At 38.7% G+C, this 26,103-nt stretch overlaps 1 protein-coding gene across 1 annotated transcript in view; it reads right to left on the bottom strand.

Moving 5' to 3' along the window:
- Meikin (meiotic kinetochore factor) overlaps positions 1-25,833 on the bottom strand; it is a 48,503-nt gene extending 22,670 nt beyond the window's left edge. Inside the window, exons 1-10 of the mRNA XM_036194474.1 lie at positions 25,728-25,833; positions 25,558-25,633; positions 24,861-24,952; positions 23,297-23,350; positions 19,883-20,014; positions 17,155-17,274; positions 15,923-15,962; positions 13,253-13,317; positions 12,383-12,388; positions 6,311-6,381 (exon numbers count right to left, since the gene is read on the bottom strand). Of these exons, the coding sequence (XP_036050367.1) occupies positions 6,311-6,381; positions 12,383-12,388; positions 13,253-13,317; positions 15,923-15,962; positions 17,155-17,274; positions 19,883-20,014; positions 23,297-23,350; positions 24,861-24,952; positions 25,558-25,633; positions 25,728-25,833 (762 nt within the window). The remainder of the gene's footprint in view (positions 1-6,310; positions 6,382-12,382; positions 12,389-13,252; positions 13,318-15,922; positions 15,963-17,154; positions 17,275-19,882; positions 20,015-23,296; positions 23,351-24,860; positions 24,953-25,557; positions 25,634-25,727) is intronic.
- Positions 25,834-26,103: the final 270 nt, after the last annotated feature.

The raw sequence follows: 26,103 nt of genomic DNA, 5'->3' as shown, positions 1-26,103 counted from the left end.
GAATCTATACTTACATACCAACAGCATCTAAAACCTATAGTTAACCTTGAGATTCACTCAATGTTGTATATGCTGTAGTTTTTGACAAATGTTTAACACATATCCACCATGTAGTGTCATAAAGAATAGCTTGTTTGCCCTAAAAGTTCCTCTACACTTCACCACCTCATCATGTTCTTCTTCCAATTCTGGGCAACAATTAGGTTTTTGCTTTTACTATCTCCATAGTTTTGCCTTTTCTAGAATATCATAGAGTTGGAATTATATAAACTTTTTCAAATAAGTTTGTTTCCACATGGCTTATAACTCCATTGCTTTAAAAATATTAATAGTATGCTTGTGTGCATATGTGCAGGTGCACCTGCACCATGGCATGCATGTGAAGGTCAGAGGACAATTTTGGGAGCTGCTGCTCTCCTTCTGCCACAGGTTCCAGGGATCAAATTCATGTCATAAGACTTGTGCAACAAGAGCCTTTACCTGCTCTCTTAGCAGCCCACTCATTGCTTCTTCATGGTGCTTCATGAATAATATCACACCACTTAGAAATTCCAGTTTGTTTTTATGCTCATCTACTGAAAAAATGGTTTGGTCTCTTGTAAATTCTAGAGATTATGAATGAAGTTACTATTCACAAATATATACAGGCTTTATGTAGACTGAAATTTTCCCTTCCTTGGGTAAACACTAAAGACTGATTGCTGGGTCATAGTGAACACATGCTCAGTTTTGCTAAAAGGAATGCACAAACTTGTCTTCCAGTGTGGCTGTGCCACCTGCAGCTTCCAGCGATGACTGAGCACTCTTGTTGCTATCCATCTGCAGCAGAACTTGGCACTGTCCATGTTTTAGATTGGGAGCATTCTGCTGGTGTGTTCCATTTGCAGTTTTCTATGGGCGTGTGAGGATGAACAACTTTAACACATTTCTTGCCATCTGCATACCTTCTTTAAGTGATGTATCTATTCAGGTCTTCTGTCCATTACTTCATCTTCAGATCTGAACTTAAAAAGTTCTTTGTGTAGTTTTGGATCATGTGAGGTCTGTCTTCTCTTTCCCAACATTGGCTTTCACTGATCAGGTATTAATTTTGATGAATTATAGTTATCAATGTTTTTTTTCATGTATTATGCCTTTGGTGCTCTGGTGTTATATTTAAACATTAATTACCATATACGGTTAAGTTTCAAACCAGGACAAATGGCTGAGGTGTCTATTTAACATATCAAAGCAGACCTGGCTGCTAAGTTGTCCCAGTACCCCAGAGTTCCTACCTATTACAGGGTATGGATCAGATCACTGCATACCCACCCTCTACCCTGAACCGTCCATCCCAGGGGCTGGGTTGCCTTTCCTCCAGAGACTCTTCTCTATATAATCCAGACAGTTTGGTTACCTTTCCCTCTTGCACCTTTGGCCTCCTGACTGCTGCTCCTGGTTCCCCTCTCTCCACTCTCCCTTTCACTCACTCTCTCATATGGCCCAGCTCAGCCTGCTCATGTCCACTCTGGACTCTCCCAGGTATCTCTGCTCTCCCACATATCTATAATAAACTTTCTTCTCCATCATATCTAGGTGCAGTCGTGTCCTTTCCTCTCCTTTTTATTTCTTTTTTTCATTCACCAAGGCAACCTAGATTTTCTCCTGTTATTTCTAAGAGTTTTACAGTTTCACATTTTATATATTTGAGCTAATTCTTGTGAAATGTGAAACATCTGGTTTTTGGTACAATTTTTTTGCATGTGGATATTTAATTATCCAATCAGCATTTATAGAAAAGAGAATTTTCCTCTAGTATACTTTCTTTGCTTACTTACCAAAGATCAGTTGACTATACATATGGGGTCTGCTTCTTGGCTCTCCACTCTGACACACTGATTTACTTGTTCATTCTTTCACAAACCTAAACTATCATGAGTACTTGACTGCTCCTGGATCCTCCTCTTTTCCATATTCCATAGATACTCTTGCCCAAGTAGTATCATGTATTCCTTTGTCTTTACAAAGCACTATAATACCATATACCTTTTATATGCTTTCCTGATCTGTAAATTCATATTAATGGTCCTTTCAGCATTTCCATTCATGTATCCTTAGACCTCTTAGATCTTTCCTATAACATCAAGTAGCATCATTATGTGTGTGCGCACGTGGTGTGTGTGTGTGTGTGTGTGTGTGTGTGTGTGTGTGTGTGTGTGTAGGTACATGTCCATCTGTCTATACACACATGTTGTCATCCAATGTCTTTCTCCATTATTCTTGAATTTTTGAGACAAGTTTCTCAATGAACCTGGAGCTTACTTATTCAGGCAGACTAGCTAGCCAGCAAGCCCCAGGGACCCTCTTGTCTCTGCCTCTCCAGTCCTGCGATTACAGGATTGTGCCACTACATCTAGCTTTTACATATGTTCTAAGGATTAAAACTTAGATCTTTGTGCTTGTTGTGAAATAATATTTTTATACACTGTGAAGATGTGATAGTTGGATTGTTTTAATAAAAAGCTAAATGGCCAATAGCTAGGCAGGATTTTGGGGCAGAGAGACCATTGGAAAGAAGAAAGCAAAGACATGAGGAGACATAGGAAGCAGGAAAGCAGGATGGATAATACATAGATGAGGTAAATGAGCCTTGGGATAGCACATAGATTAATAGAAATGGGTTAATTTAAGTTATAAGAGCTAGCTAATCTATCAAGCTAATCTATCAAGCCTAATCTATCAGCCAAGATTTCATAATTAATAATAGCTCAGTATCATTTTTTTGTGAGCTTGTAGCCCAAAGAAACATACATTTACAAATGGCATCCAATGTGGGGGCACATTTTTCCACATACGATCTGAGAAAGCTTTAAAAAAAGTTTCTAAACACACAAAAACAGAGCAAAACATGGCTTCCTAGTTCTACAGTCTCTCATGAGGCCATGGTACAGAGATGCATCTCCCAAGCCACTGCCTGTGGCCTTGAGCCACCAGCATGCCATGAGCTAAGCTGTGCAGAGGTTAAGACTTTGTTCAAGCAGACAGAAAAGGTTACAGATACAGATATGCAGTAAATCAGATTCAGACAGAAAAAACCTCTAACCAGGTTACAGTGTGTTAAAAAATATGTGTAGGATTAAGAAAGAAAATGGGTATAGATAGTCATAGAAAAAAGTAAATTGTTTATAAATAATAAAACATTTTTGATTGCTGATGAGCAAACAATAGCTTCTGAGAGACACTGGATCATAAAAACTACTAAATTACATCAACCTATATATTTTAAAAATATCTTAACTTCAAAATGGAAGTCAAAAGATATGTTACATTGGGGAAGAGGTTGTGCTTTTGTTTCTACAGAAAACAGAAGGCTGTGGATTCATTCATGATTGAGAGAGATCAGATTTGATTGGGGGAGACCCTGAAAATCCTAGCTACAGACATAAAGAAATAAACATAAAAAAACTATAAGATAGTTGACATACATTTTACCTGCTCAAACATAAAACAAAAAATCATCTTTGGCTGGCTTATGTACACAGTCCATACTTGTGTTAATGTAGATATATATGTTACCTTTGGAAGTTTATGTGTTTCCAGAGCAAGGGGATCAGACACCAGTGAAAACAGCTGGCCCAGGTGATCCAGCCTCTCAGAGTGCCTCTGTTACAGTTTCCTCAGAGTTCTACATCCAGAACAGCTTCAAGGCCATTGGCTGAGATGGTCCAGCCTCACACACTATTTCATCCAGACTTCAGATAAGCCCTATATTTCCCCCATCATAATGAGATTGGGCAACAGATAGCTCTCCTAGGACTTAAACATTATCCCAATTTTCTTAGGGTCCCCCAAAGATGCCAGTGCCCCCAGACAACAGGAAGCAGTCTAGAAAATACAATGCCCATATTCACAAGGGGTGGGATGGGTGGTTTTTGGTTGTTAAGTGGATTATGGATGTTTGTCATCACAAATTGTTATTGGTCATGGTCAGAAGAAAAAAAAACTGAACAAAGGAAATTAAGTTCAGGGATCTTTTCTCTAAAGAGAAAAAATGGGATATAGTATAAAAAAAGATTGGATAAAAGGGTAGACTGTTGAGTCCACTTTTGAACAATCACTAGTCTCAAATATTTTACATTGGTATGGAATTTTGTATACTGATACAAATTTAAGGTTATTTTTGTTATACTGTATATATGTTTCTACTCTTGTTTAAGGTATTTTTGTATATTGCTACAAATTTAAGGTTATTTTTGTTAGAACATACTGTACATACATTTATACTCTTGTTTAAGGTACTGTACCTATGCAGCTCATTTAAAAATGTAATGCAAAATTTTAGTCTTTGAAAGTTATTCAGGATATTAAGGAAACACAGGTCAGTAGTTAGTCATTTATAACAATCAAACTCATAGCTATATTAGGTATGTTTTCAAGATCATAAAGAAATATATTTTAGGTTGGGGATTTAGCTCAGTGGTAGAGCGCTTGCCTAGCAAGCACAAGGCCCTGGGTTTGATCCTCAGCTCAAAAAAAGAAAAGAAATATATTTTAGATATATAGGTGATTTTCAAACACTTCAAAGATCTACAGAATACAGTATTTTAAGTGTTTTAATAACATAAGGCTTTCCATGACAATGAAACATGTCTGCTCCTGGCAGCACCAATTTACTTTAAAAATGGATGCCCCAACATTACAGAGGAACCCTGGAGTGACTGTCCAGGCAGCCAGATGTCTCTGTCATTTCATAGTTTTGGAAGTCGCTTGCTCTGCACTTCCTGTTTACTCAGGTAATATTATATCCTTCTCAGGTCTCTGATGGAGTTGAAGATTATATAGTTATAGTTACAATTTCCCTTAGTCATGATAGAAAGTAAATTAGGTTAAAAAAAAAAAAAAACAACTTTGGACTCATCAAGAGAGAATAGATAATGCCAAATACTAATGGACTGGACATTGTAAATGTAATTTTTACTTGGTAATTGTTCTGATTGTATATGGTTTTATATTGTTAGAGTTAAAATCTTTCCTTTTGATTTAGACAGAAAGAGGAAATGTTGTGGAATAATCTTTTTGTATACTGTGAAGATGTGTCACTTGGGTTGGTTTAATAAAAAGCTGAACAGCCAATAGCTAGGCAGGATTTTCAGGGCAGGGAGACACTGGGAAGAAGAAAACAAAGGCATGAAGAGACACGGAGGAAGTAGGATTGCAGGATGGACAGTATATAAATGAGGTAAACGAACCTTGGGGCAGCACACAGATTAATATAAATGGGTCAATTTAAGTTAATTTAATTATCCAATCACCATTTGTAAAAAAGAAAATTTTCCTCTAGTATACATTCTTTGCTTACTTACCAAAGAGCTAGCTAAAAAACAAGCCTAATCTATTGGATGAGCTTTCAGAATTAATAAGTCTCCAAGTAGTGATTTGGGAGCTGGCTGGTGGGACAGAGAAAGACTAGCTACATGCACTTCCATGCCAAGCACTTAATTAACTGAATCATCTCTCCAGTCCCTCCAATAATATCTTTAGCAATCAGCTACTCAAGACAATGATTACAAGTCTTTCTCCATACTTCTCACTCCTTCCTCTATATTAATCTATAAATTTACAGGCAAAATTACCTTTGATTCATACACATTTCTCCATCTCTTCTAAAAACAACTTAATCAAAGCCAAACATAAAATCTCTCACCAAACCTATTTTTAATTTCTTATTGATAGATCTGCCTGATAACATGTTTCCCTTTCCCCAATTTATTCCCTAATCTATATAGTAGGAAGAAAATGGATTTAGAGCAAGAAAGACCTTCCACAAACCACTAAAAACTGATGAAAATATAAGCCTATTTTCTCAGCTATGAAACAGATGCCATCAAAGAAGCATACAAAGAAACAAAGCAACTACTTATCTGGCTGGAATGATATGAAGAAACGATACAATTAATGAAAGGCTTTCAAAGTGCAAAGCCTTCCCCAGAGCACTTCAGATTCCCAAAGACTACAGTCTTCAGCGTAAAATGCTGCTCTTGTTACAAAGTAAAATTTTTATTTGTACTTAATGAATATTGTGTGCCTAGTCATTGAAAGGAAATAAGAAAAAAAGCTAAATATATTTTAATTTTCCTTTATTAAACTTATATAAAGTATATATTTATATATGGCATGCATAGGGTTTCTACAAATTGAGTAAGTCTTATGCTCCAAAAATTAGTTTTGTTATTGCCTTAAATGCACAGAAAATAATTTCTGCATATGTTAATTAAAATCACATCTTTTATTGGGGCAACTATTTGTATAGTTATCTTGCTTCAATACTTGCTTTTTTCTTTGTTTTTTTGGTCGTTGGAGGGCCAGTTTTTCCAGCAAATATAACCTCAGAAGCTGTATTTTCTACAAATGAAAACATAGTTTAATTCTACTTAACCAGACATTAAGCATAAAAGACAGAGAATTCAAACTCAAAACCAAACCAATCCCCTGTATTTAACCCCTATAAAAGGAAGACAAACCTAATATATGTTGAATTAATTTAACTTGCCTCAGATAGAAGTTAATATCCTTTAAAAATTTATGTCAGACAGGCTAGAGATGGCCCAGCGGTTAAGAGCACTGGCTAGTCTTGCAGAGGACCCAGGTTTGATCACCAGTACTCACATGGTGGTTTACAAGCATCTGTAACTCCAGTTCCAGGGGATCCAATGGCCACTGCAGGCACTGCACACACATACATGGTACACACATATACTATACAGGCAAAACATCCATACCCCAACACATAGAACAAAAACCATCTCAGAGCTCCATGTTTCACAGAAGTAAAATACATACTTTACTTTTGAGTTAGTAGGGATGTACATATGCAAGTAAAATTCTTTATTTCTACTCCTCCTGTATTTAAGCATTCCCTTTCTATTGTGACTTTCCTACCAGTATTCAGTCATTTACTAATGAATGAAATGGGGTTTTTATGTTGCCCAGACTAGTCTTGAATTTCTAGGCTTAGAAGCCATTCTCCTGCCTCACTCTCCTGAGTAGCATTGACTCCATGTACCTACTACTATACCCGGCTCTACCAGCATTTCAAACAAACTCAGGCCTGGCCTATGCTATTCAGACTTTCCCTGTGCTCCATATTCCTCCCCTTCTGCACCATATCTTTCCTGTAGCTGCATTTCTTCAGAAAGCCATCTATATATATTGACTTTATTCCTCTCCTCCTATGTACTCTCAATTCAAAACAGTTCAGTTGAGCCCTCACTAACATCAGCAGAAACACTCCCTGTTCTGTCTCACTGGATCTTGACACAGGTGCTGACCATCTCCCCTCTCTGGTCCCTAGGCTCCTCCTCACATCGCCCTGCTCTCCACTCCCCAGACTCAGTACAAAGCAACAGTATTCGCTGAGTGCTGGCACTCTGCATGTTATGCCATATGATCTGGGTGTAATATTGCACATCCAACTTGTCTTTACTCTCTGCACCACTACCCTGATCTGAGGCACCAAAAGCTTTGCCTTTACATTATCCTAAGGGTTTCAGTTCACCTCTCTATAATCCATTGTCCCCTTATTTATCTAAAATGTAAATCTAGTGTCATTTGCTTAAGTTTTTTTCCAGGCTTTCCACTGCCATCAAATTAAAATGCAAACTCTACTTTGACATACAAAGTCCTTTTTATGATTCATGATTGCTCACACTTTCCCAGCTGAAAATATTCTCAGTTAAATTTATATTTCAGTAAAAACTTTAGTTAAGTAACCCAGTTTAATAGTATTTATTTTGCAATATTTGAAGCATAGTTCTATCAGAATATTTGCCATTTACCTGAATTCAAGCTTAATTTTTGCTAAATCTGGAAAGTCTAGGGGTTAATGATTACTTCTGTCATTTTCATCTCCCAAGGTGAAGAACAGCAGGTAGATTAATATGAGTTTGTGGGAGATAAAAGCTATTACCAACATTTTGTCATAAATTCGACAGAACCATAACACTCATGGGAGGACTGAGGATGACCTCTAGACTATTGCTTTGTTACTGTCCTAAGATTGGGACCAGTTTAGATCTGCATTGTGATAAGTCTTAGTCCACAGCTTTCATTCTAGTTAGTCTCTGATTACTTTAAATTACTTTCTATCTCATTAATATGTATTATAAAATGATTTGTTATTGCTGGGTGGTGGTGGTGCACTCCTTTAATCTCAGCACTCAGGAGGCAGAGGCAGTGGATCTCTGTGAGTTCAAGGCCAGCCTGGTCTACAGAGCGAGATCCAGGAAAGGCACCAAAACTACACAGAGAAACTCTGTCTCAAAAAATCAAAACCAAAACCAAACAAAACACCCAAAAAACGATTTGTTATTATTTGTTTTTTTCTTTTTTCTTTTCTTTTTTCTTTTTTTTTTTTTTGAGACAGGGTCTCACTATATAGCTCTGGCTGTCCTGGAACACAATTTGTAGAACAGGCTGCCTTGAACTCACAGAGATCTGCCTGCCTCTGCCTCTTGAGTGCTGGTATCTAAGGCATGAGCCATCATATCCAGCACAATGAATTGTTATATAATAAATATATAGAATAGTGATATTCAGTGGATTAACTACCAGCTTCATAGGGCTATTTAAATTCAATTGAAATGAAACATTCTAAAATAAAAAAATGAAAATATGTATCTGATTTAGTCATTGTTAGTTTACTGTGTTCCAAGTCCTCTCATGGCTTCTGAGGCACAGTTCCCTACCAGGTTTCTTCTAATGCACCAGCCACTAAGCCTAGGCTTCCTCTGATGGACATTTGCCTCATTCCCTACTTCTACATGTTGAATTGGTCCATTCACATTCTTTTTAGATGTTTTAATTCATTACTTCCTATATGATTTCACCTAATCCTATGTTGTCAAAATACCTACATTCCAATTCCAAATAGATGTGTGTGTGTGTGTGTGTGTGTGTGTGTGTGTGTGTGTGTGTAAAAACAGCCTCTGCCCTGAATTCCAGAGTCATGTATCACAAACTGCCTTCATGAAAGCTCCACTTGAAGCTAGTGCACCTCTTCAGGTTGAATTATTTTATTCAAGGTTATATATAGCAATAGCCTGAGTGTTTTGTGTGTCTGCAGTCTTCAATGCAGCCACTCCATGTTCAAGGTATAACACATTACCAGCACTCTAGAGGTTTCTCTCGTCTTCCTTTCCACTTGATTCCCTCTTTCCAAAGATAAATCTATTCTGATTTCTATCATTCACAACAGTCTCGCCTGTTCTTAAACTCCTGTATGTGGAATTCTACACATGAGCTGACAGATTAAATTTAATGTGTCCAAACCAATTCTCTTAATCATTTTCCTAATTTTCTCTGCTCAGCCATGCTCCCATCTCAATAACAGATACCTCTTTTCACTCAATTGCTCAAGTCAAGAATTTAATATTGATATTGGACTTCTATCTTTCTTTCTTATCTAATATCCAGTTAAAATGAGAAAACAGATCCCAAGTCAGACCTCTGCCACCAACTTGATTTAAGACACCATTATGTGAGACAGCCACAGTTTTAACAAGGTCTCCTTTTCTTCTTATTCTATTTACCATATACCATATATCTACCATATACCATATAGCCATACATATCTACATCTATATATCAACACATTTTAGAACCCCAAGACCACAGAAATATATGGTAGATGTCAAGTTGGTGGCACATCACACCTAGGGGCTGGCAAGATGCTCAGTGAGTAAAGTCACCTACCAGACAAGCTTAGAAACCTGAGTTCAATCCCCTGAACCCATATATAGGCAGAAGGAGAGAAAACTCCACAAAGCTGTCCTCTGATCTCTACACATGTATTATGGTGTGTGTGCTCCTGCTACATACACTCACATACAATAATAAGAAGTAGTTTTTTAAATAGTGTACCCAGTCACACTCTTTATCTTGGTTCATTATTTCTTTCATTACTCTTACCTATAAATTATACCATATATCTATTTATCTGTTTATTATCTTCTTTCCCTCCACTATAACATAACTTTGTTAAGTCAAGAACTTTGTCACGTTTCATGACACACCTAAAATAATTTATGTCACAGTGCAGGTGCTGACTAATTGGACTTCGTGAATTTTCAGAAATGCCCTTGAAGCATGTAAGAAGAAACATTCAAAAGACAGCTACATAGAGTCTTAACCTCAGAGAAGAGGCTAGCCTGAGAGTGTTAAAGACTCTGCATATTACAAGTCATCTATACACATATCCCATATGACAGATTAAAAAGAGATTAGATTCTAGCAATTAGCTTTGAAGAGTTCTCAATTTTTATGATAATAGCAATAGATAAGATTGCCAAGGAGCCTGAGCAAATATTGCCAGAAAGTAATTTTGTGTTTGTCTGTGACTGGACTACAGGACTCTCGAGACAATGGCATAAGCACAGCTACTTCCTGATCACTTGATGCTCAGTAAAAAGCCTGGCACACAGATAGAACGCAGTTGGGGTTGTTGAATTAAAGGGCACATAAAAATACCCTTAAGAGCAGGTGTGATTTAATTGATTTAAATTTCGTGAATCACACATAAAAGAAAACAAAATCAAGGCTAAAGATGTAGCTCAGTTATTACTAGCATGTAAAAAGCCCTAAATTCCATACTCAGTATATATCATCAGGTGTAGCCTGCCTATAATCCTAGCACTCAGGAAGTAGAGGCAGGAGGATCAGAAACTGAGGGTCCTCTTCAGGTACATAGGAAACTCAAGGCCAGTCTAGGCTATATGAAACCCTATTCAAAAAACCAAGGAGAGAGAACCTGGCTATGGAGGCAGCAGAGCTAGAAGGGCCTCCAATGTGTGGTCCATGGAGGACTTAGCAAGGCACCTTACAGTTACTGTTACCTTGACCAGAGAGAGCTTCAGGTCCCCCCTGAGGGGCTCCTGAAACAAACAATTTGCCCAAGGAGATGAAGGCAGGCTAGAACTGGTGGTAGTCAGTGCTGTTGATCCTTGGGGGGATGGATACCAGCGCCAGCCAGGAAGAAAGGTGCTGAAGGTGAGGTCATCAAAGTAGAAGATGCCATATTACTTGTGAAATCACTGTCTTGTATCACACCAGTACACCAGCCATTTTTGTCTTTTCTCTACACTGGCTGGGCATCTCTTCCTTCCTTCCCCTCTCTTCTTCCTCTTCTTCTCTTCTCTCTTCTCTTCTCTTCTCTCTTCTTCTTCCTCTTCTTTCTCTCTCTCTCCCCCCCTTCCCTCCTTCCTTCTTTTTTTTTTTTTTGTTTTGAGAAAAATGCTGGAAGTGAAAGTCTAAGTTATCTTTCTTGGCATTCTATATTCTTTAAGTTCAATAGAAACAATGAAGTCCAAACCCATCCTCAACAACCTTTGTTGGACTCTTTTTTTTTACTGGAGAAATAGTCTTCTCTTATACAATACATCCTAACCAGTTTCCCTTCCTTCCACTCCTCCCATCCTTCGCCACCTCCCCTCTCCCCCAGATCCACCCCCCTCAATTTCCCTTCAGAAAAGAGCAGGCCTCATAGAGACAACAGCGGAACAGGACAAAACAAGATACAATACAACAAGGCAAAAGCCCTCACACTGAGGCTGGACAAGGCAACCCAATAGGGGGAAAAGAGTCCCAAGAGCAGGCAAAAGAGTCAGTAGTCCCACAAAAACACCAAGCTAACAGCCATAACATATACGTAGAGGACCTGGTGCAGACCCATGCAGGTCCCATGCCACTTCAGTCTCTGTGAGCTTCAGAATTCAATATTAATTGTTTTTATTTCTCTAGTCTCTTGAATGTGTTATTACAAAGCAAGAACCTCAAAGTTCCCTTTGATCTCCTAGTGCTAACCGTCTAGACAGTCCACTCCTTCCTAGGACCTGGGCTTTAAAGGTTCAATGTCTATGGCTAGAATACTGTTGTTCAGAACAGGAATGAGCTTAATCCCCCGACTCCACAAGACAAAGTATCAACTATTTAGTTCTAGTTGTCCTAGAAATCACAATGTAGATCAGGCTGGCCTCTAGAAAACAATTTCTAAAAATGAAGATTTTAAAACTAAGTTTATATTTTCAGTTCATATAAACATTTGAAATAATTATTTCTTGAAGAAGGAACAATTCTTCAATTTTGCTTTCAAATAAATGTTAAAAAACTTGTTACAAGAAATAAAGAAAACAGGAGCTAAAGGGATGGCTCAGTGGTTAAGAGCACTGGTTGCTGCTCTCTCAGAGGAGGACCTCAGTTCAATTCCCAGCACCCACATGGCAGCTCACAACTGCTTGTAACTCCAGTTCCAGGGATTTTTTGCAGGCACATGGTGCACAGGAACACATGCAGGAAAACACCCATAAAAATTAAGCTAAAAAAAAAAAAAGAAATAAAATAAAAATCTGACCTACAACTGAGGCTAATAAGGACATAAATGTTTTGCTAAGTTCACTCCAATAATAAATTAAATGAAAGACTGCCAGTAATGCAAGACATTTTATTGATCCCATCATTTTTCAGTCATCACATGTAACCTCAATTGTTCTCCTCTACTACTGAACCTATAAGAGCAGGGAAAATAGCCGGGCAGTGGTGGCGCATGCCTTTGATCCCAGCACTCAGGAGGCAGAGGCAGGTGGATCTCTGTGAGTTCGAGGCCAGCCTGGTCTACAGAGTGAGTTCCAAGAAAGGTGCAAAGCTACACAGAGAAAACCTGTCTCGAAAAAAACAAAAGAGAGAGAGAGAGAGAGAGAGAGAGAGAGAGAGAGAGAGAGAGCAGGGAAAATGTGTAACTCCCCACTGGACTGTGCAACAATGCCTAATATAGAGTATTTCAAGTATATTTCTAATAAGAATAAACAATGGGCGGTGTATGGATAATTAAGACCCATTTTTCTAATCTCATAGTCTTTTCTTCTTCTTCTTCTTCTTCTTCTTCTTCTTCTTCTTCTTCTTCTTCTTCTTCTTCTTCTTCTCCTCCTCCTCCTCCTCCTCCTCCTCCTCCTCCTCCTCCTCCTCCTTCTTCTTTTAAATAGGGTCTGGCTATGCATCCCTGGCTGGCCTGAAATTGCTATGTTGACCAGGCTGACCTCTAACTCTAACTAATCTACTTGCCTCTGTTTTCTGAGTGCTGGGATATCACACCCAGCCAAATTTTTATTTTTAAAATGTGGCCAAACTAAAATGTTTCCTGGAGTACTTAGTTTGTTAATACATGGTATACTGCAGCTAAAGTAAACATGTAATCATTGAAATAATTAGTGCCACTAATTATTACCTGATGCTAAATTTGAAGTATACTGTGGTACTGGAGAGATATGTGGGGCTTCTAATGTCATCCCTCTGTAATAAGAACAAATTAGTGATATTTTCTAATCCTTTAGTAACTTTCAATTATCCTCAAATTATACTGAAAATAAAGATGTGAAATTAATTATTCTGTAGGAAAAATATAACTGGTTAGAAAATGCATGTTTATAGTAACAGATAATGATAACATGTACTTACATGTTTATCAGTATGACCCATGTGTAGAGGCAAGCCATGATGTTTAGACTTACACAGACCTGAGTTTAACCCCAGCTTTAATACTTATACATATTTCAGTGGCCGTGAGAAACAGGCTACCCAACCTTTCTGAGTCTTATTTGCCTTATTTATGCAAAGAAATAGCAAACCTGCTGCCCAGATTTTTGTGGTAAGGATTCCAAATATGAGTGATATTTTGGGAAATGAGTATCTTTCGCTCTTTGGTGCTTCCACAAATGAGATTGTGTTTCATTCTCCCTAAACATGCAGGAGAGGATGAGTAATTTTAAAGATGTGAAAGGATCCAATGTTTGCTCCCAAAACAACGTCTGAGGAAGACAGATTTCCTTGAAGACAGCAGAGTTGAAAACCAGATGTGAGAGGAGACTTTTCTCAGTTCCTGTATTGGTTAACCTGAAAGGCTGAACGCAGTAGAGAGCAAACATTTCTGTCATTCCCCTTTCAGCTTTTTCTCCAAGGGGGGAACCGCCTCGCTTCTGAACCAGCCTGCATGTAAACTCCTTCTTACTAATGCATGTCAGATACGCTCTGTTTTCTCTTCAGAGTGTATAAATCTTCTGCCTTTCACTAACGCATCTCAGGTGTTCTCTGAATAAACAGCTACTTTAGGCGACAGAGAGTCTGGTGTACTAGCACAACTCCAAACTCCTCCTGGTAATCCGAGAGCTCTCCCTGCTCTGCCGACTCAGTGCTGCCGGGACAGCAGCTGGCCTGTCCTTCTCTACTTCTTGTCCCACCCCACTTGCCACTCACATTTGTCTGATGCTGGTTTCCTCTGGCATTAGATCAATGTGATCTGGAAGTGGGACTTATTTCATTCTGTAGGTTGCCTTTCCATTTTTCTGTGTTTTCTATAAGTATTCATGAGGGTTAAATCTTAAATTTTCACAATCTGCTTTAGTCATGATGAAAAGCTTTCAGTGGCTCTCAGAATCTTTGGGACAAAATAAAAATCCCACCCTCAAGGCCTTTCACAGTTCAGATTGTGGCCACCTTCTGGAACTCAGATCCTGCCTCTCTCACACTCTCAGTTTAATATACACGTCCTAAACCAAATGCTTCCTCTGAAATCAATACTTCTCCCCAGTCTGCCCCATGGCAATTCTATCACTTTTTTTGTTAGAGTCTCAATATCAAGAGATATTGGCATTACTTAATAATAACTACCTCCTCAACAATTCTTCCTAAAAAAAGTTTTGAGTAAGTGTTTTTGAGACAATTACACAAATAATCCATTTTTATTGTTCATAGGAGCCAATTGAGGTCTGTCTGTTCTTAAATTTTTTGAAAACTAAATAAGTCATCAGTGCATAGTTTATGGAAACTCTCAATGTTATACCAAATAGTGTACATGGTTAGAATCACACAGACCAGGGTTTAAAACCAACTTTGCTAATTTCTGCCAATTCACAATGAATAGGGTATTTTTCCTTTCAGATTACCAAAAATCTAAGAAATTAAAAGCCTAATTCAGTTTAGTTAGATGATGTAATTATTTGCAACCCACAAGAATTGAGTATTTTCCCTATAACACTGCTTTTATTTAATGCAAATTTGGACAGAGAAAAAGTGTCTTTCCATCTTCTTTCACTGTGGGAAAATCACTTTGGTAGTTGTGCAAGGACTAAACTAAACTATCAATTTTATAGGCTTACCAAAAGCCAGACTAAGAGAACCAAAGATTGGAAGAACAAACTTGAAATGATTAGAATCAGCACACAAAGGTGCTCGAAGCAATGCTTGACTTCACAAAATGAAGCCTGATTCAGTTTTGACAAAATAACTTTGATAAGAGAAAAATGTACCCACTGGTTTTTATTAACTGTTACTTGACATGCGTGCTATTAACTCAAAATGGTGGACTCAGCCTTGACCACTTTCTCTCGCATCCCACCCCTGGGCTCACCAACAAACTGCTAATTCTACTTTCAGATGTCCTGGAAGCCCAGCCTCTTTCCTCAGGCACTCCTCTGGCTGCCCCTTCTACCTACAGTGCTCTTTGCCCAGCTTGCCCTTCCTTTGGATAACTGCTCAAATGATGCCTTTCCAATGGCAACCTCCCCACCACACTCTTCAAAGCAGCAAGCTTCAGCTCCAACACCCAGAGCCCATCTTGCTTTATCTTTCTTGATATCTCCTTACAACACAGCATGTGGTGGCACATTTACTTTTCTCTCCAAAATGTAACGTGGACTTGATGAGTGCAGTGATTTGTATTTAATTGATTTTACTCCTTGCTATATCCTGTAATTACAACACTCCTGGACCAGAGTAAGTGCTCAGCAAACACTGAATGAATGAGGTTCCTCTGAGTTTGTGGAATGGAATCACCACTATCATATAACTCCTACACTAAGGGGTTTTTGAAACGTACAATATCAAAATTTTAAGTTCTTACATGTATCTATGGCATTTCTCATAGTCTTCTGAAGAAGCACCTACCAAAGGGGGAAAAAAATCAGTCCATTAGACATAGAGATAATCCAAAGGCTTATTTCTCTTCAGCATACATAGTGACAGAACTTCTGACTTGATGTTGGACTGTTTTATACTGTTTTTCATATGTGCCTTTTAAATTAGGCAAATGTATTTTGAAAATAACAAAGTAAAACATAAAAAGTATTATAAAGTGTTATGAGATATATAAATATTTAGGTAGTTCTTTATAATCTGAGTATCTTTCAAAACTATTACCTCGGGAATTTTACAATAACCAAGTCAGCCAAACACACCAATTAATTTTTTTCCATTTTACATATGTGAAAACAATGACTAGTCAGTTACAAAACCCACCAACTGCCTTATTTATTTAGCTGAATCTATGATGCCCAGGTACAGTAAGAAAGCTTATCTCAAAAACTGAGGTGGGCCAGTGAGATGAAGAAGGAGCAGATAGCTTGCCAAGCACACACAAGGTCCTAGGTTCAATCTCTAGCACTGCAGACAAAACGCAGTATTAAAAAAGATTGGCTAGGCTCGGAGAAGCCTCAGTCAGTAAAGTACTTGCCAAACATTCACAAGGACCTGGGTTCAATCCTCAGGACCCATGTTGTAGAGGAGAAAACCAGTTCCCAAAAGTGGTCCTCTAATCTTTACAAGTATGTCATGGCACACATATATGTACATGCACCTACATCCACACACTAAATAAATGTAGTTTTTAAAATTAGAGGCTGGCAAGATGGTTCACTGAATAAAGGTACTTGTTGCCAAGGATGACAATATAAATTTGATCCCCAGGACTCCTTCAGGCTGTTCTCTGAACTCTATATGTGCAGTATAGCACATGCAAATGCTCATGCATCATGCATACATACATGCATATAGACATATAATAAATAAGTAAAATGTAAACAATAAAATAAAAACCTTCATGTAATAAAACTATTATTAAATATTATTTGCAGTTAAAAGCAATTTTTTTTTTCCAGAGGTGAGGACCAAACCCAGGGCCTTGTGCTTGCTAGGCAAGCACTTTACCACTGAGCTAAATCCCCAACCCCAGTTAAAAGCAATTTTAGCTCATAGGTTTAGGTTAGAAATCACTTAGGAGAGGAAAAAAACTACTTTCATTTTCCAACACAGATGAGGGGTTTCCTCATGACAGAGAAAAAGGAATGTAAAACTCACTCAAAATTGCTGAGAGGTTTGCAAGCTGTGGTGCCTTCTCTATAGTTACTGCTTTACTGGTGTCTAGAAGAGTGGAATTCTTGAGAGACTTGTACTCTTCCAACTTGGGATGCTCCCAATCTAAAAAGCAGAATATGTCAAGGTACACACCATACACATGTGTGTGCATATGTCTGTGCTAAATAAATAAATGTAATTTCAAAATTTTAAAATGACATAAAACCTTGAAAAGCCTACAAATAACAGCTTGCTCCATGCTCGCAAACTTAGGGTCCTATCCATTCCAGACTATGGCAATTGAAGGTTTTGGACAGAACAGAACACAGGATAAGTTATGCTGGCATCAAGATAAGAATCTATGGTGCAGTCCAGGTCTCCATCCTTGCCTGCCTTCAGTCTAGATTCTTGCTTTACAGAGATCACTGAACTACAGGACAGCAGCACACATATAACTGGCTGACTCTCATAATCTCTGTACTCCTCTCTGCCTGTGGGACACTTTCTTGATTAAAGACTGATGTGGGAAGCCCATCTCATTGGTGATGCTGTCATCCATGCACCCAAGAGTCCTGGATGGTATGAGACAGGTTGATTATGCTAAGAGGAGCAAGCCAGCAAGCATCATTCCTCCATCACTTTTGCCTCCAGGTTTCTCTGCTTCGAGTTGCCAGCCTGACTTCCCTAGATGGACTATAAGCTGAAAGATTAAATAAACCATTTCCTCTACAAGCTGTTTAGTAATGATGTTTATCACAGCCATAGAAAGCTAACTAAGACACCAGCATCATTTGTTGAAGTGGATATCTTTTCTCTAATGTGCCATTTGTCAAAACTCAGGTGTCTGTAGCTGTATAGGCATCTATCTGGGTTCTTTGCTTTAGTCCAATGATCTATGTGTTTAGGTGCCAGTATCATACTGTTTCTATTACCACTGTTCTGTAGCTTAGACCTTTAAATCATTGTTAGTTGAAACTTAGAGTATTATTCTCCTTGTCCAGGATTTCTTTGGCTACCTAGGATCTTTTGTGCTTCTCCACAATTTTCAGATTGCTTTGTCCTGTAGCTGGGGAGATGGCTTAGTTGATAAAGTGCTTGTTGAGGACCCAAGTTTGATCTCCAGCTTCCATGTAAAAAAGCTGGGCATGGCAACAGCACCTCTAATTCCAGTGCTGAGGATGTAGAAACAGGAAGATCCTGGTGCTTGCTAGCCAGTCTAGAAAAGTGGTGAGCTCCAGGTACAGTGAGGCTGGGCATGGCGACAGCACCTCTAATTCCAGTGCTGAGGATGTAGAAACAGGAAGATCCTGGTGCTTGCTAGCCAGTCTAGAAAAGTGGTGAGCTCCAGGTACAGTGAGATGCCTGGTCTCAAAAAATAAGGTGGAGAGGAAAACAATCTACACACATATGAACACACACACAAACACACAATTGCCTTTTCTATTTCTAGGAAGAATGGAATTGGAATTTTGACTGATATTTCATTGAATCTGCATACTGCTTTTGATAGGATGAACATTTTTTACAATATTAATTCTTCCAATCCATGGTATGAGAGATCTCTCCTTCTGGCATCTTCCTTAGTTTCTTTCTTTGGTGTATTAAAATTTTCATTGTAAAGGTCTTTCACTTTCTTAGTTACATTTATGGGATGTATGAATGGGATTGCTTCCTGGATTTCTTTGCCTTTGGCAAATAGAGAGGTTACTGGGGTATTTTTAATGTTAATTTTCTATCTTGCTACTTTACCAAAAATGTTTATTGGTTCTAAGAATGTTCTAGCAGAATCGCTAGGGTCTTTTACCTATGGGATCATATCATCTGCAAAAAAAGGATAATTGGATTTCTTCCTTTCCTAGTCATATCCTTGTTATTTCTTTTCTTGTCTTACTTCTTTAGCTAGGATATCAAGTGATATATTGAATAGGAATGAAGAGAGTGGACACTCTGTCATGTTACTGATCTTAGTGGAAATCCTTTAAGTTTTTTTCTTCCATTGAACATGACATCAGCCATAGGTTTCTCATATGTACTCTATTATGTGTAATGTGTAGACTGGGTAGTTCTACTTCAGATGACAACTGAGCAGCTTTCAAGTCACCTACAGTTGATTTTATCTTTACCTATCATTCTTGAGTCCCAGAGCAGGAAGTTAAGGAGGAGATGTATTTTTTTCATGATTGTAAAAGCATAAAAGGATAAGTCCAATCAATTAAGAACATTTTCAGGCCTTTATTATGTTTGTTCACGGATACCCTGTTGCTCAAAGCAAGCTCCATAGCTAATCCAAAGTGAAAGAATAAAAAACTACCACAGAAGAATGAGTAATTTACATCAACATATCAAAACATCACAGTATCCCTGTTATTAACAGATCCTAAGCTGGGCGGTAGTGGGGCATGCCTTTAATCCCAGCACTTGGGAGGCAGAGGCAGGCGGATCTTTGTGAGTTTGCCATCAACCAAAGGCTCTATTTATAATCAATAATGAATGTAAATAACTGTGAAGAAAACTCAAGCAGGGATTTGGCCTACTTCACATGTTATATACTGAAGAGTAAGAAAACTACATGTATTAAAAGAAACCAGATAGAAGTGCACCAAGATGACATGTATATTTAGAGAACAAATACGCCTTCACTTCACTATGTGCAAATGTATTCACTGTAAGATTTATGGACAAAGCAACACATTTACAGCACGGTCAGTTAAGGAGGCAATCATATTCTCACCCAAACAGTCTGAGCCTCTGAACAGCTCAGGTGACGAGAAGCTACTTCTACTCTCTTCAGTCCTCCTTGTATATGAGTCTGTGTCTGAACAACTCAGGGGCCAACTGGAAACATCATGCTCCAAAGTCAGCCCTGCAAAACAAAGTGAAACAAAAAGGGTTGAATGGACTAGAGAGCAGAACCAAAATCCCAACACTGCACATCTGTAGAAATGTGCCTGTAGTTATATAGCAAGAATTTAACATTGACTTCTCACGCAATTAGAAAATCATGATAGTATCAATGATTTTGATTTAAATCTTAGGTAAATAAATGCTTTGATGCTGATAAACACATTATAATCCTTTTTGACTGTTTCCCTAAGTTGTACTTTTGTGGCCTACTCCTTATTCATTTCAGCTGTAATTCTAGTTCAAAAATTCAAGTTCTATATATAAACAATTCACTAGCTAACAAGAAAAAAAGGATGAATCTGGTTATTCCACCCTCCCCAGGCAGACAAAAATAACACAGAATGAAAAACAGATGAACAAAAGACTGAAGACATCCCAGAAATACTCACTTGTATGTGCACAACTGATTTTTATGAAGACATGTAAGAAGTTTAATGAAGAAAGGATTGTCTTTTAAGCAAATTGTGTTAGAATAACTCCATATGAATATTTTTTTTTTGTTTTTTGTTTTGGTTTTTTTTGAGCTGAGGATCAAACCCAGGGCCTTATGCTTGCTAGGCAAGCGCTCTACCACTGAGCTAAATCCCCAACCCTCCATATGAATATGTAAAACCAAAACAAAGGTTGGGTGTGTGATTTTTGTGGTAGAATACTTGCCAGCATGTGTGAATTTCTGGGCTATCACAACAAAAGCCCTTCATCCCCAAAAACAAAACAAAACTTGAACTGAAGAGAGGGCTCAGCAGTTAAGAACACTTGCTTTTCTTGCAGATGACCTGGATTTGGTCCTAGCACCTGTGCAGCAAGTTACAACCATCTGCAACTCCATTTCCAAGGAATCTGAGACATTCTCCTGGCCTCCTTGAGCACCAGGCACACAGGTGTTACATATACATACATGTAGACACATTCATACACATCAAAATAAATAAAAAACTTAAAATGTACACCATACTCTAAGAAACTAACACTAAGATAGGTATGTTGGTACATGCTTCATGAAGTAGGGTTATAGTTCTAACCTACTCAGAAGGCTAAGGCAGGGAAATCTATCCGGGCTATAGAATTTAAGGCCAGCCTGGGCAACTTAGTGAGACATTTCCTTAAAATAAAATGTATAAAAAAGATCTGGGAGAAAGACAATGTAAAAGTAACACTATAAATAGAAAAACAACACACTGTGTGGTAATCACTGCTCATAAAGGGCTCAGACACACATCTTTACCTGGACCAAGGCCACAAATAATATCTGCAGCAAGAGGAATCATAGAAAAGGCTAGGGATAGGGGCTGTAAGTACAGACAGCTAAACAATCACACTGAGATGTTCTGATGGATCTGAGCAAAAGCTGAAGAAGGCTAGCCAGTACTACATACATGCTGCATTTTCCTCTTTACCAAGAGATTTAGAAATACATTTTATAACTTACATTACTAACAATGGCTCTTATGCACAGAATATGAGAAGCCAAGAAAATCACAATAAAAATGCAAAAAACAGCAGGAAATACTAAAGCATTTTCTCAATGAATCTAGATACTTTCAAGTCTTTGTATTTCTAGATGCTGTCAATAATGTCAAAATAGATTTTGATTTTGCCTCTGTGAACTTTCTTGTCAAAGGAATCAATCATATTAGGAAAGACCTAATAATCTGGTAACTCATGGGAAGAAATTATCTATAGGTCATTGTCTTTGAGGTAAACCTTTTCTATTTGTAGGAAATGATACAATTCCAGTCTGAAGAATGAATGAGCCCAGTAATGAAGGCGCATTGAGAAGTCTAAGTAAGAGCAGCCTATTTCACCACCACTGTCAATGATTCAGGTCTCATTACAAGAAAACATGGGCCCTTTCTTTTAGTGCTGCTTGTAGGTTTTAAGCCGATTCTATTGTCTTAATTTTGCCAATATTCATAACCAGAGAAAGTTTCATTAGATGGTGATACTGGTTGAAAAAGCAAAAAAGATGCTCTCATTAAGTGTTGTCTTGAGTATGTATAATGCACATGTATAATAGTCATTGTGCTGGATAGTTTTATGTTAACTTGACACATGCTAAAGTCATCATAGAAAAGGGAGCTCAATTGAGAAAATGCAACCATAAAATTGGCCTGTAGGCATTCCCTTAATTAGTGATTGATGTGTGAGAGCCCAACCCATTGTAGGTGGGGCCATTCCTGGGCTGACAGTTCTGAGTTCTGTAAGAAAGCAGGCTGAGCAAGCCATGGGGAGTAAGCCAGTAAGTAGCACTCTTTCATGGCCTCTGCATCAGCTCCAGCCTCCAGGATTTTATTTAAGTTCCTGTCCTGACTTCCTTCAATGAAGAACAGTGATGGAAAACATACTCCCAATAAGTCCTTTCTTCTTCCAACTTGCTTTAGCCCTGGTGTTTCATCAAAGCAATAGTAACTCTAACTAGGTCAGTCATCTTCATCTACACCAGCATATTCTCTCACAAGCCAAGTATTTAAAAGCAACAGTGTTCTCTTTTGAAAGCAACCACCACTGATTAAAACAACTTCCAACAAGTGATGTGGTGACTACAGCTATTTTGAAAATCTACAAACCCAGTTTCCATGGAATCTGGTATCTGGCTTGATACTTTTCACAAGGGTTCAAGAAGTAAAACTTCAGATTTTCTCTTACACCTCTCATCTCAGAATCAAGAGGCACCATTGCATTTCTAAGTCACCCTGGGCCCACTAGGGCCAAAACTTGGATCCACACTAACAGGTCCACCCCTCAAGGCATGATTCAGCTCCGAGTTGCAGGAGGATGATTCTATGCACATGTCAGCTGCATCTGCCTCTGTCCTGAGCTTACTTGCTGTGGTCCTGGTGTCCAGCAGTGTGCCCTACCATGACTCTTTCAGCTCTGGGTACCAGGAAGGCCTGCAGGAGACCTTTGTACATACCGTTTCTTTTGCATGGATTTCTCTTTATCATCTTTTTGCATAGCTAATTTCTATTCACCTTCAGATCTCAATTCAATTGCCACCCTCACATGGAAGCATTTCCTAATATTTCTAGCTAGGCATAATTAATTACATTCAAGTCATTCTCCGTTGTAATGTGCCACAACCATAACTTCACATTTACTGATTTCAACATGTCAGCATTGTGAATGAGGTACAGAACACAGTCAGGATTCAGGCTAGACTAGGGGAAAGACATCTTCTCTTCCACTGAAATAAGAAGTCAAGAGATACAAATGAGTGCATATGCTTGGAGAAAAGTCTTACCTGAAACAGGCTCACTGCTGGATGAACAGCTGTCCATCTCTAAGTCATGAGTCACTGACCCCTATATAGAATAAGAATGAAAGATATTGGGTTGGGGATTTAGCTCAGTGGTAGAGCGCTTGCCTAGTGAGCACAAGGCCCTGGGTTCGATCCTCAGCTCAAAAAAAGAAAAAAAGAAAGATATGGCGCAAATTGTGAGATGGCTATTTTAATTTGATTTTTTGATATTTGTTTGAAAAATGAGTGCATCAGGATATTGACCACTGATATCTGCTAATAAATATTAAATCCAAAATAAATATTAAATTACTATGAATAAACATGTGGAACTAGCAATAATCAACTATTATGAGATAAAATAATAAACAGAAGGTGAAAATTTTTCTGATCACCTAGGAAGGAAAGAAGAACTTTTCCTCCACCTTTAAATAATGAGCAAAATAAATCAGAAGAAAAAAAGATATAGAAGTCTAAAATAATAAAATTAAAGACTCATAAGTCAATGAAAATATTTGCTATGTGTGTACGACTATCTTCAGTATATAATGAAGAAACACAAATGGACCATAATGAGAAAAAAGTACAACCTCTTTATCACTCAAAGAAATGGAAAATAAAATAGCATGCAGCTTTTCATCTCTCATCATTTTGAGTAAGTGTGCCAGCTTGCCAACATGAATCACAAAGTGTCAAGCACATCCACCCTTTGGCCTACTGCAAAGTATTTGTCTTAAGTAACAACCTAAAATGCATACTCAGTCTTGTAGAAGTATGTTTATCAACGCCCACAAAAGCAAGACCTTGGAAATCCAGTCTCCCAATCTCCAGAAAATAGTCATACACATTTTGGTATATCAGATAAAATACTGTGAAGACACTAAAATATTATAAATATTTTAAGACTACTTAATAACATGGTAATACATAAGTTATAAAATGTTTTTAAAGCACAGAAAAAATACAGCAATTTGAAGAAAGTTTTATATATTTTGAATATTTAAATTATCTACACCAAATACTTAACTACATACTGTGAAAACATAATGTAAAAAAATCATTTTTTAAATGTCATATGTGAAAGTGCCATCTCCTAAACACAGGCCTGGTGGGCTGAGGCGGAAGAAGGATGTGAGCTTAAAGCTCGGTTCAGCTATGGAGTGAGGTCCTGTCTCAAAAAGTTAGATTTTAATAAAAGAAAATTAGAATGCGCTGTCGCATACTGAATCCTTAATGATCAACCATGTTTCTAGTTGCTAATGGACAAAGTCAAGTGGAAAACAGGAAAATGACTTTATACATTTGAATATACAAAGTAGAACGTTCATAAGTAACATTTCCCCAGTACTCACTAAGAGATACGAAAAATATGGAAGTTCAAAATTATGGACCTACTTAAGTGAGAAGCCCAGTGGTTCCCTAGGTAAAGACACATATAACAATGTAATAAAAATACTAGAAACCATTAGATATCCATGGACAAAGACGACTTCATTCTTTTATCCGGAGGTGCGTCTACTGCCTGTCTCTACCCTACATGTGTGTAAGAAGCAGAGGAGAAACATACGTACACTCAACGGAGTTTTCTTCTCATCTGGGGTCTCTTTGCCAAGGCTATTACTTTCTTGCAGGCTTTCCTCTCCTGTAACACTTAACTGACTGCAAAGAAACAAAACAGTTCGGTTTACAGCATCCGGATTTGACTATGTCCTTTTGTAGTTTAAATCTGAAGGTTCCTTTAAGGAGGTCTTGGAGAACTGACTAAGAGATTTGCACCAAGCTGAACCGATGCTACAATTGCTGTCCTCAGACGGCAAGTCTTCCATCAATGAAACGAATCTGCCTGGGCTGGGGGCTGTAGCTCAGTTGGTAGAGGGCCTCAAACCGAAGCATAATGACACAAATCTGTAATCCCAGATTTGGGAGGTGGAGGCATGAAAACCTGTTAAGGTCAACCTCTACTACATGGGGAATTTGAGGCCAGGCTGGGCTACATGAGATTCCCGTCATTCATAAATATATACGTGCGTGCTATCTGTAAATGCATATATAACGTAACACACACCTACATGTGAGAAAAAGACATCTATGAGAATGTGTGTGCACCCCCCTCATCCCCCACATTTCTGGGTCTGTGTTTTCAGGGCAGAATCAGAGCATTCATTTTCTCCTCTGATTCCTCAAATGAGAGGCCGCTAAGCAGAAGCAAAACTCAAAACCTGTCAAAGCCAAGTTGCTCAGGGCTGTTATCCTAGGCGACCCACCTCGGCCGCTGCGAGCTGCTGCCTCTGGGCCTGTTCAATTCCTCTTTCTCAGTAATCTTCCGCAATCCCTTCAGACCTGCGAGAGGGTGCCACGTTTCAGGGGAGCTGCTCGCGCCCCCACTCAACCCCGGCCGCGGCCCACCCGCCACCCAGGCCTGCTGAACTTGGACCTGGCGGCGCCTCGGTCTTCCCAGGGAGGGCTAGGTCCGGCTTCGGGGTGAGGTTGAGCCTCTCACCAGCCCTCTTCTTGCGGGGATAGACCCGTCGAGGCCACATGGCCACTCCGCCCAAGCCGGAGGGCCCCGCACGCCCCATCTTGTCCATCGCCTTCTTGAGGAACTGGCCAGCCGCAGAGCGACGCCCTGCCGTAGCCGCCCGCCTCAGTACTACTTTTTGTAGTCGCAAAGGCTTCTGGGAAGATGGTGGACAGCTCCAGCTACGCCCTATTGCCCGCAAAGCAAAGCCTGGGCTACGTGGATGGCCTCTGGACTACTGAACTCCAGCTCCTGAAATTTTAAATGCACGTGCACACACACGCACGTGCAC

Source organism: Onychomys torridus, chromosome 8 (genome assembly GCF_903995425.1).
Source record: "Onychomys torridus chromosome 8, mOncTor1.1, whole genome shotgun sequence".
Classification (NCBI taxonomy): Eukaryota; Metazoa; Chordata; class Mammalia; order Rodentia; family Cricetidae; genus Onychomys; species Onychomys torridus.
This window is presented reverse-complemented; position numbering and strand designations above follow the sequence as displayed.